Below are 11554 nucleotides of genomic sequence, written 5' to 3' on the forward strand. Positions count from 1 at the left end.
CTTTGCAGTTCTGCTTCCTACAGTAAGTTGAACTGCAGGTCCTTCAGCTCTCCACCCAATTCTATTTTTTTTTCTACAGACAGAAAGCAGAGCAATTAATAAGGTATAAATGGTGATGACGGAAAGAGTGAGTGAGAGAGAGACAGCGTATTCTTTGATTGTTGTTTGAAGCCACACCCTTGGGTGGCCTTGGAATCTCCTCCCTTAATGTTAAAAGCAGAAGGAATGACAAGGGTGGTATTGCAAGCTGCAGTGTAATAGACAGGTGTTAAGACCTGAGCTATAGTGACAGTTGACTTAATCTGTCCAGCGAGTCACAGAGCCTTCTGTGGAGGTACGTACCCCGTCTCTTTCTGAATCCTTTGTCAGTTTCCAGTTTACACTAATATTTATGTGTAATGATAAAAAAAGAAAAGATATAATAATTTTATGTGTGATACTGAGCTCTTTGACACAAGATGTTTCACACAAGGTGCAATGGTTCTGTAAAAAAAAAGAAACAAACATATTGTAAATTAGGATTATGTAATGATCTAACTATGACTGCAGGGGGTTCATTACAGAATGTACTTGAAGTGACTTTACTGTGTGTGTCTTAATGATATATTGATTCACTATAGACAGGAATACATCACACACACACTCAAGGATTTCACATTTACTCTTATTGCTTAACATGAACCTTGTACCTAGAACACAGTTTTAAAGTGCTAACCTGTTCAGTTGGAACAGCACTTTCTGCCTTGATATTGTTCTCAGTCTCAGGCTGCCGAACAACTTTAAGATCACTGATCCGATCACGTCTGATCTGCTACATGATGTTATATGGCATTCAGAAAGCTCCAAGACAAGTTCTGTCTGTTTTTACCTCAAGACATCTGTTACATGGACCTGTCAAACTACTTCACACAAGCAAAAATAATGTAGACAAACACAACCCTAAACGCACTGTTTTTGGACTAATAGCACTCATCAGACAGTAGACTGTGTGACTCACAAATGGACAAGTTTTGCATTTACAGTTATGACTTCCCTCACAGCTGTAGATATCTGCCTTAAGGTTTCTAACATGGAGTGTGCATGTAGTCGAAAGGGCACGATCTTTATCATCGATTGCTAATGGCATGTTACATTTACCCCCTCTGTTTTTGCTGACAATGGTGTGTTTGGTGAAGGTGTGTTATGGAGGGTGGGTGTGTCTTCATGTGGGTACAGATCAAGACAAACCAGTTTAGGGCTTAATCTGTGAGTCTGGGGTTGAACAGAACTTCAGTTGATATGAGTCAGGCACAGTGACATGCCAAACCCAGCATGACAGCTTTCTGAGTTGAGTTTAAATCTGTACATATCTCAGATTAAACATCTACTCAGACCACAGTACCACCTAGTGGCTAATGTACTGTAATTTCATTATGTGATGAATTCCCTTCTTGTGTTTTCGTTTACAGGTGAAGTTACAAAATGAGCAGGTATTCGTGTAAGTATTGACAAATATAAAATAATAAAATACCAAAAACAATGAATTTCCATGTAGAGCTGATACTTTAGAAACAAGATTCAAAGGTTACATTTGTCACATGGTGCTCATATGATTTAATAACAAATAACATAAAACAAATAAAATACACAAAAAGAGATTTAAAAACAGTAAAATAGATAAAAGACAATAACAAATAATAGCATACTCTTGAGGCTGTGCTGAAAAGGCTTGTGTACAATAAAGAATAATGATTAAAATAAGAGTAAAAATAAAGTAGAAAAAGTCATGTGTAAAGGACAAAAAAATATCTATAAATGTAATATGATAATTAATATTACTATTGTTTTAAATTAAGTCTTTACCTGCTTAAAAGATGTGTGACTGTTGTGAACACGTGAGCTGGAGACATTCAAGTTTTCCTTGTCTTGTGTTTGCAGCCAAGAACACCTCCTCTCTGCTGAAAGACAACAGCTGGATCAAAAAAGCGGATGATGAGGATGAAGACGTCGAGTAAGTCATGTAAACATAATGGCAGAGACACAGATTCAATGTTCCACTCTGGCAAATGGGGCTTACACACATACATACACACATAGACACACACATACACCTAGGGAATGGCAGAAGTGTTGGGTGTGACTTGTAGTTCATATCTCAGTTGAACTTTACCTTTAAAGAAAAAGCCTCCATCTACATTCCTTTTGCAGGTCACAGTGTTGAGTCATCTCTGGTAGTATGAGTGAATTAATTTTATTATCCTTCTTTCCTCCTTCAGCCGAGACCCAAACTTTGGCAAATCTCTTCTAAGCCGGCACAGATCCAATGAACCAGTGGCTGGGTAAAACAAAAGTTTCAACTTTTCCTCAAATTAAGGAAAAAATAATGGGAGACTATTATTTACTGTGGCGACTGGGTGAAACATAAATAATAATTTGAGTCCTTGATCATTTTACTTAATGTGATTTATTGCTTTTTGCTCATAGTTCAGAGGCTGAAGAAAAAAACCCCATCAAACCTATAAGCACGTCATCATCTGTGTCGGCTCTCACCAAGAGGTATAATTTTTAGAGACATTCTGGTATCTTTTTATGATTCTGATGCTCGAATTTACTTGAATTTAGAAAAAAACTATTGAATTGAAGACCCTTTTCTGCCATTTCTGTCATTGTAGATTCAGCGGAAGTCAGGATGAGCTGAGGAGCAGGTTGGTACAGTGTTATAGTTTTTAGTATAATTATAGTATTATAGTTTTTTCTTCTGCAGACTCACAGTATGACGCTGTACTGTATTTTGTCTGTAAATGCATTCTCTAAACCATCATCTAAATCACAACACTTACAGTAACTTAAACCAGAACTGTGGTGTAATAATGCTTCTCTTCTACTAGCAGCACCCTCCCTTCCAGCAAGACTACATCCACCTACACCAAAAGGTACATTTCCATAATGACACAACCAATGGTATATATAGTTATTGTCTGAACGTTCATCTGAATAATCTGCCTCTTTGTTGCAGCACATATCCCAGCCTGAAGTCAGATTCTCCCAAAACGTATGTAAAGCTCCAGTCTACAATACACACGATGCAAAACTCAACAGAGAGGCGATAAATATAATGTATCATTTTGTGTTTATCGTGTCACTACAGCACCACCACATCCAAGACTACTGTCACAGAGGAACCAAAGACAGGGTACACAACAAATACTTGCAACGATACAAAAAAGAAAAATATTACGCCTAAGCATGTTGTAAATTTGTTTTGTATTATTCCTTCTTTAGCACCACAACCACTACGATCACCAAGGACGGCAAAACCACCACTGAGACCACCACCACCACCACCCAGAGTGTTAGGTAGAGAATATTACAGCATTAATATGTGTCATCTTATCTCACATTGAGCATGTGACAGTTTAATGACAACTGAGTTTTCTTGCAGATCTCCTGTGTTGAAAAGTCCCACCAAGACATTCACCGAGCAGGTCAAGTCTTCAAGCAAAGGGTAAAAATATACCACTACATTAATCAATGGTGGAAGAAGTACTCAGCTCCTTTACTCAACTAAAAGTACCAGTACAATCTGGTAAAAAAAAATTCCTAATTACAAAAACAAAATCCAGCATTAAAAGTAAAAGTACATTAAAAGTAGAGAACTATCATCAGCGACAAGTAGTGAAAAGAAAATGCCCCCTGTGAGTGTTTTATGATTATGCTGTATATTACATTATTAGGCTGTTGATTCTCACTGGGGACATTCTGCATAGTGAGTACTTGAAGCTCAGTTTTTGCCAATAATTCCGTATGTTTACTTAAGTAAAAATTTTAACTTGAGTATTGAGTATTGAGTATGCAGTGTTATTGCTACTTTTACCCAAGTAAATCATCTGAATTCATTCTCCACCACTTATCAATGCATAAGCAGCATTTTACTGTTGTAGTTGGTCAAATGAAATATAGGATAATTTGAACTCTTTGGGCCTCTGACAGTTTAAGAAACCATCTGAGACGTTGAGAAGGGCAATGTCTCTTTGATGGGACTGCTAACAATTTACACACATCTGAAATGTGACAAAGGGTTCCAAGTAGTAGGCACTGCTTTATTGTAAGGACTCACAAGCCAAAAAGGTTGGGAACCACTGGTTTTATCTTTAACAATTCACTGTGTTTTATAAAGTAGCAGAAAATGGAAATACTCAAGTAAAATACAAGTACCTCAAAACTGTATTTAACTACAGTACTTGAGTACATGTACTTAGTTAATTTCCACCACTGCTGCTATTCTAAAATGCAGTGTGGCAGGAGTAAAAAACAGATTACTATGGAAACAATTTACCACTGCATCCACATTCTCCCTTCAGTGAGCTTCATGAGATATGAGCACACTGTGTTGTTACAGTGCTGGAATAATGAGGCTTTATTGATCATATAAACGGATCTCTGATTGGAGTAACATCTTTTCACACAGGCTGCACACAACCTACTCACCTACCAGAACAACCAAAGTGACTGAGACAACTGTTACCAGCGATAAAGAGTAAGATATTGTCTGATTTTTAAAAACGTGCCATCAAATTACAGTAGAATTTAAATCTTTACGTCACTTACAGTTTAACCTGTATTCCTGTGCAGTGCGGAGGACAAACTTTTCGACACACTCATCCCCTCGTCTGTCAGGGATGAATACTCACCTATAGACAGGTTATATTTTCATTCATCAAACCTAGAAAATGAATTGTATTGATCCTGACGCCAGGCAATCAGTAAATAAATCATTTAATAACGTATATTTTCGTCTTTACAGCAAAACTATCACCACAACTGAGACTGTGCCGGTGAAAAGCAGCCCCGACACTCGGTGCGTTTCATCCCATAGTGGGTATAATGTGGCTGTGTACTATCTTGGTGACATTATATTCAAGTTAGTCAGCTGAAAGTACTTTGTCTTTTTTTCATAGATAATATTAAAGGATGAATCTAATGATATTTGATATTTTTCAACAAATCCCATCAAAGTACAAAAAACAATAATGAATTGATCCTACTAACAAGTATTTCCTGTGTAGCCAAAGCTTGACATATCTTTGCCTTAGAGCGCCATTGTTGTCCAAAAACACATCAGTGAGTCTTGGGTGACATTTTACTTGATTACAAAGAACATGGGCACTGTAGTTTATTTTGAGAGAATCCCACATACAACATCCTGCTGGCGTAAATACTAGTAGATCACCAAATGTGTATCAGTCCGCCACTGAAAATAGTCCCCAACAGATTTACTTATCTTTGAGTAATGTTTGCTTGAAACTACAATGCCCAGCTGATAAACAAATTCAATTATATAAGTATTTACATCTTCAGTGGGAATCAATGGGCTTTGGGCTGAGTGCCACAGACAGAGTAGAGAAGTCATTAAGCACTGAGAGACGGACTAACACATTGTTGGTTTCATGGGATTTGTTGCCGAAAAGAAAAATATAGAGTAATGCTTAGGCCTTATCCTTTAAAATGTTGACTTCAGCAAGGATATCCTCTGTATGCCCTAATGTCACTGAGCCCTTACATAATGAATTTTCATCTCTAGAGACATCCAGGCTAAATGGAGGCCCAGATGGCCTGTAGGTGTGTGACTGGTGTGTGAGTGTGTTGTGTGGTCTTCCAATGTCTGGTGTCCCCTTCAGTGTCTCTTTGCTTTACAGCCATAGAGCCAGGATAACAGTGGATAAATAAAATAATGGCATTTTAATTAATATTATCCTACCGGTATTGGTTTTTATTTTCAGTATTTGAATTCATAAGCAATGAAAAGCAGCCTTACTCAATTCAATACACTCATACACTTCAATTCTACACATCGCTTACAATTTAACCTTTATTTCTGTGCAGTGCGGCAGACCAACTTTACAAAGAACTCATCCCCTCATCTGTCAAGGAGGATTTGTCACCAAGAGACAGGTGATATTTTAATTCATCAAGCCCAGAAAATGAATTGTATTGAAGGAAATCTGTAATTGTAATAACGCATATTTTCTTCTGTACAGCAAAACAAGAGTCACTAGTACTGAGACTGTGACAGTGAAAAGCAGTGGTGATGAGTGAGTTACTACAAGACAACGTTTATAGTGACAGTGACATTAAATACTAAACAGTCAGATAAAAATATTTGGTCTTGTTTTTTTTTTTTCAGAGATGGTATTAAAACCACAACCACGACAAAGACTTCCTCTACGTAAGATAAACCTTCATCAATCATTTCTTAAATAAATACACTCAAAAAATAAGGACTGCACTCACAGACACTCATAATCACCATATATTCATAATATTGTTGTCTTCACAGGGCTGAGGATGACCTGTATGACACCCTCCTGCCAAAATCCATTACATCTAAACTGCCTTCTTCTGTCAGGTGAGATATCTCAGTGAATAACTTTTAACAAAACACACAACCATTTAATTATCCTGCCAGTGAAATATCCCTTTGTCATTGTCTCAGCACCACCAGCATCACAAAGAGAGAGATAGTCACAGTGGAGAGCAGCAGAGGGTGAGTGCTGGAAATGAATGACTGAGAATGTGCAATAGTTCTCTGTACAGTAATGTCATCCCTGTTTCTTCTGACATTGTCTTTTGTGCCTTTTAGAGTAGAAAGCCCAACTCTGTCATCGCCATCCTCCACCCGCAGAACCACCAGGTAAACATGCTGACTACTGTGCAATGCACTTTAAATGATGGAGACCCAACAACTCAGAACTTTTAAAGAGTCATAATTATTTTAGAGATGGTATTTGTATCTTTTACTTGTTTTTACACATCAACAAACGAGACTTGAAGTCATGCTAGCTACTCTATGAGGCTGACACAACATTGCTTTGAGCTAAATGCTAACATGCTCAAAATGACAGCGCTAACATGTTGATGTTAAGAAGGTATAATGTATACCATGTTCACAATCATAATTTAGTGTGGTAGCATGCTAACGTTTGCTAATGAGCAATAAACACATTGTACCGCTGAGACTGATGAGAATGTCATTAGTTTTGCAAGTATTAGTCAAAAATTAACAAACTTTATAGAGACAATTGATACAACAAAGAATAGTGTTTGTAATACCTAAATTACAACATGATATCTGCAGTCTAATATCATTATAAATATCCAAATACATAAATAAAAGCAATGTTCAGTTGCTACCATATCCAACTCATTCCTATACCTCTTTGACACACAGCTACAGCTCGTACACTGATGATATTCCCACCACCCGCACCACCTCCTACACCATCAGTAGCAGCAGGTAATCATTTGACTTTTATCAACATCTCTTGCACTCAAACACACACCTCTTGCAGGAGTCTATCTGCCTGTACAATGTGGCTGCAGTCATTCTATTATCTCTGATCTGTTCTGTGTTTGCACACAAAGTGATGACTACAACAACGACCGAAGCTACTCATACTCCAGGCCGGACTCCAGGTAAGAAGCAGAGCTTTTCATTTACGGTGTACAGTAAATAAGAAACATGATGTGATCTGTGGTTCATTTTGTCTTTGTATAGTTATGAGTACAGCAGTGTCACCAGTCCCTCTGTCTACACCTCACCATCATACAGGAGCAGCAGGTATTTGATGATATTAAATATGGGTTTAATATTGATCTACAAACATGATATGAGAGTACGGCAAGACTCTGTCACTAGCAGAAACTGATAACTGTGTAACTCTCACAGCAGGTCAGATGACAGTCTGGCAGATCCGATCTACTCTAAATCCTCCAAGACAAGTGTGTATGCACCTCCTGAGAGGTAGGAAAAGTGCAACAACAATCTTTCTTGACCTTGGAAACAGTAGTTTACAAAAAAGTCTACAGCCATACTAGCAGCTCTGTGAGGCTATAATCAGACACAGCGGTGTTTTGAGCTAAGGCAAAAAGACAAAAATGTAAACCTGCTGGTGGCGCTAAAGGAAAAGTCAGGGGATCATCAAAGTTATTGGGATTCATCTTTAGAGGACCATGAATATCTGTAAAAACTTTCACGACAGTCCATCCAATAATGTTGAGATAGTTCAGTCTGGACCAAAGTGGTGGACCGACCGACCAACAAACAAACATTGCCATCCCTAGAGCGAACGCATGGCTAAAAACATTAACTCAAGGTCCACTTTTTCCTAGAGTTTTCAACCCACATATAGTATGGAACATGGGCTGAGGTTTGTGTTTGCAAAACTACTGTTTCCAAGGTCAAGAATGAACTCAGAATATATGATGATGTTCTTTTGATATACTGTAAAACACTTCTGTCAACAACTGTCCCATACAGGATTGTGCATGAGAAAGACCTATGCACCATCTGCCATAAACCCTTCACCGGTGATGCCAAGATGGTCCTGGATGACTTGATCAACTGCCACGCTTCCTGCTTTAAAGTAAGCTGATTGGTTTTGCCTCTCTGTCCATAAAACAATAACAAGCAGTGGTAGAAGAAGTATTTAGATGCTTTACTTAAGTAAAAGTAGCAATTTTAGACTGTAAAATACTCTATAACAATTAATATTAATATTAGTAAAACTACATAAGTATCATCAGAATAATGTAGATGCTTGATTTGTTACTACTGATGTATTAAAGTATAGGCAGCACTTTAATGCTGTAGCTGCTCAAGGTCCTGTAGAGCAAATACTTCTTTTAAAAAATGATTATATATGATGTATATAAAATCTGAAGGCCAAAATCCAACCACACAGGTGTTTTCACATATGTTGCATAATTAGACCTCTTCTCCCTCACCCATCAGCTGGTTATGTTGCACCTGTTAGGGTGGGACAAAGTACCCCAGAGGCCTTTTTCACAGCCGACATTTTGAGTTGTCATTGCAGGTAAAGCACAGGTGTTACTAATAACATTAACAGTGGCTTTGCTGTATTCAAGTAGAATTCAGCCATCTTTGATTTTATTATATATTTACACCTGGGCTTTTCCTATTGTGAAAACTCAAAATATCTTCTGTGAAATTCTTATTAGTACGCAGAATTGGGGACATCACGTAATTCCCTGCAATACCTGTGTGGGTGTTCAGGGCCTTTCATTTGCAAAGTAACAAGTAACTACAGCTGTCAGATAAATGTAGTAAAGTAAAAGGCACACTATTTTCCTTCTGAAATGAAGGGAAGTAGAATTATAAATCTGCATAAAATTGAAATACTTGAGTAACATACAAGTACATCAAAATTGTACTTACAGTAAATACTTACTTTCTGCCACTAGTAAAAAGCTGTTATCAGGAACTATACAGCTGGCTGCTCAGCATGCGTCTCTTTCCTCATGTGAGTGTTTGTTTGTGTTTTGGCAGTGTCAGGTGTGTAACAGCACTCTGAGTAATATGAAAGCTGGGGACTGCATGTGGATCTACAAACGCATGGTGCACTGTGAGAACTGCTTTGAGGTCACCAGAGGTAAACGAGTTTACTTCAAAGTCCAGTGAATGTGTTTTGTGTGTTTTGTGTTGTTTATGTTGTTTGCTGAAAAATGATGAAAACACCTTGAATTAAACAGGGAATATCCCCCCCCCCCCACAGATAAATGGCGACGCTGAGTCTCTCCCATGCTTTTCCTGGAGATACAGCACACGTGATTAAAGACAAAAAGGATTACTGTGTAACAATATATTTTGGGTGACATGGGTTGTCCTGTACTTGTGTTTTTGCATGCTGACAAAGCTTTATATGGGTGTTTTTGACAAATGGCAGTTACATTATGAATATAACATTTTTAGTAATATGCACACACTATTGCAGCTAGTTTTAACTGTGTGATTGACATCATGATATTGCTGTCTCTGTATCTGCCCCTTTCACAAATTTGAGATAGTATTTCTGATATGCAGCCTTTAGGGGGACTCTTGTGTGTAACGTCATGGGAAATATTGCAAGATTTATGGCCGGGGGCTTTTTCTGTGTGCAATAAAAGCAATCAATATGTCTTTATATAAAGAAATGAGTATGTGTCAATCTGTTAGGTGTTTAGTTACCCTGTTCTTTGTTCATATCATTGTTTATTCTGTAATTCGTCTGAGATATATTTTTCTCCTTTACTGTCATAACATTTACCAATAAAATGAATAAATAAAATGGAATAAGGATAAAGACAATGTATTGGAAAGGTATTAGGAGATTCTATTTTAAATTGAAATTCTACAGTACTTATTTAACTGACAGTTACTTTATATTAATCAAATGAAATGTAAAATGATTCATATTTTAAAAGATTATCTTTAATTTAAGAGAACACATTTTACTCGTGTATTATAAAATGTATTCTCTTTCTTAGATGTATTTTGTACAATGTATAATGTAAATTAAAAAAAAAAGTTAAATGCCCACATGTATGACATCCCTACCAAAAATATCATTTAGAAATACTACAAATTAAAAAAGTCAAAGAGATGCAAAGACTCTTTATAGGCGTGAATGTGCACATTGAAAGCGCCCATAATAAATACTTCCTCAGCAGTGGTGTGATGGGAGTTGAACTCCAAGCTGCTGACCAATGAGATGGAGGCTGTGTTATCATCCCAGCAGCGGCAGCATCAGTGTGTGTATAGTGAGAGAGTGTGTGTGTAGTAGCTTTAAACGAGGGAATCTGGACACCCTCTCTGAATTGAATAGGACCCTCTGCAGGCAGGCCGTGCTTTCTACCCCTCTCAATGTGCTTTTTACCAAATGGAAGCAGAGGTGTTGAACCCCCAGATGATGGCAGACGTCAATGGCAACAATAAAATCACCAACGCGGAGCTGGAGGTGTTAAAGCTTCAGGAATTGGTCCGAAAATTGGAGAAGCAAAACGAACAATTGCGGACAAGAGCGAACGCTGTAAACAATTGCTCCATCGGCCCTCCTCGTCTCCAGACCTCGTTGTCGTGTCTGCACGGGGGTACGGCGTGTCCGAGTGACAATTTCCCCAGTAAATATGGCATTTCGAGTCCGACACAGTCGCATCCATGTGCCCCCGGACCCCGTGGTTCAACGGAGGAGCCGTTCGCCTATTTTCAGCCGAGCTCGGTGTCTCCTGATGCCGATGGGGAGGACAGCGGCGCCGCCGGAGCCACAACTGTTTTGGATGAGGTTGATATTTTGGACCTCAACACCGTGCTTCCTGTCGGAGAGCCTGATAGCTGGTAACTGCTCTGTTTCTATCAACCACTTTATTGCAGCCACATAAATGTGAATTTACAGCGAAAAATCAGCGTCCCTTGTGTTTTTGTGACCAGAGATGCTCCGTAGGCCACAGGATTGTCAACTAGCCACAGTTTTGTGACATTATGTGTAATACTACCCTGCCATGCCTCACCGTATTGATTACATTATTGATTCCTCTCCTGGTGGAATAGACTTGCAGACATTGGCAAACAGAGTGACTTTTTGCAGGAGGAAAAAGAACAAAAACAGATTTGACACAAGCTTTAGGCATCCCAGAATGCACTGTGCATGCAGCATAGGTATCTATTCAGGGTAAGACAGCACTGGGATGAAATTAGAAACAATGACCCCCTTCAGCCTGTGATCAAACAGCTCGGCTTTGT

The 11554-nt window shown here is 38.3% G+C and overlaps 1 protein-coding gene across 3 annotated transcripts; it reads left to right on the forward strand.

The window, feature by feature from the left end:
* The first annotated feature begins 252 nt into the window (after positions 1 to 252).
* scel (sciellin) lies at positions 253 to 10077 on the forward strand. 3 transcript variants are annotated; one of them, XM_070914488.1, is made up of 27 exons: positions 253 to 334; positions 1449 to 1477; positions 1918 to 1990; positions 2256 to 2318; positions 2464 to 2535; positions 2652 to 2684; positions 2868 to 2912; positions 2996 to 3031; positions 3128 to 3172; positions 3262 to 3336; positions 3422 to 3484; positions 4448 to 4516; positions 4612 to 4680; positions 4784 to 4837; positions 5863 to 5931; positions 6018 to 6071; positions 6164 to 6205; positions 6317 to 6385; positions 6473 to 6523; positions 6620 to 6670; positions 7208 to 7273; positions 7402 to 7452; positions 7535 to 7597; positions 7706 to 7780; positions 8297 to 8402; positions 9326 to 9428; positions 9552 to 10077. In XM_070914488.1, exons 2-27 carry the CDS (start codon positions 1462 to 1464, stop codon positions 9566 to 9568), a joined length of 1530 nt encoding a protein of 509 aa, XP_070770589.1. In that variant the 5' UTR covers positions 253 to 334; positions 1449 to 1461; the 3' UTR covers positions 9569 to 10077. The 3 variants fall into 3 exon arrangements, with proteins under 3 accessions (XP_070770589.1, XP_070770590.1, XP_070770591.1); XM_070914489.1 differs by having other exon boundaries at positions 2871 to 2912; XM_070914490.1 differs by lacking the exon at positions 6473 to 6523 and having other exon boundaries at positions 2886 to 2912.
* The last annotated feature ends 1477 nt before the right edge of the window (positions 10078 to 11554 follow it).

This window comes from Enoplosus armatus, chromosome 11 (genome assembly GCF_043641665.1).
Source record: "Enoplosus armatus isolate fEnoArm2 chromosome 11, fEnoArm2.hap1, whole genome shotgun sequence".
NCBI classification, from domain to species: Eukaryota; Metazoa; Chordata; class Actinopteri; order Centrarchiformes; family Enoplosidae; genus Enoplosus; species Enoplosus armatus.

Excerpts from the sequence above, each read along its gene's own strand:
- scel (XM_070914488.1), top strand. Across the intron at positions 4,517-4,611 it reads ACTGTTACCAGCGATAAAGA|TGCGGAGGACAAACTTTTCG; the intron begins GTAAGATATTGT and ends ATTCCTGTGCAG. Across the intron at positions 7,453-7,534 it reads TACTCCAGGCCGGACTCCAG|TTATGAGTACAGCAGTGTCA; the intron begins GTAAGAAGCAGA and ends GTCTTTGTATAG.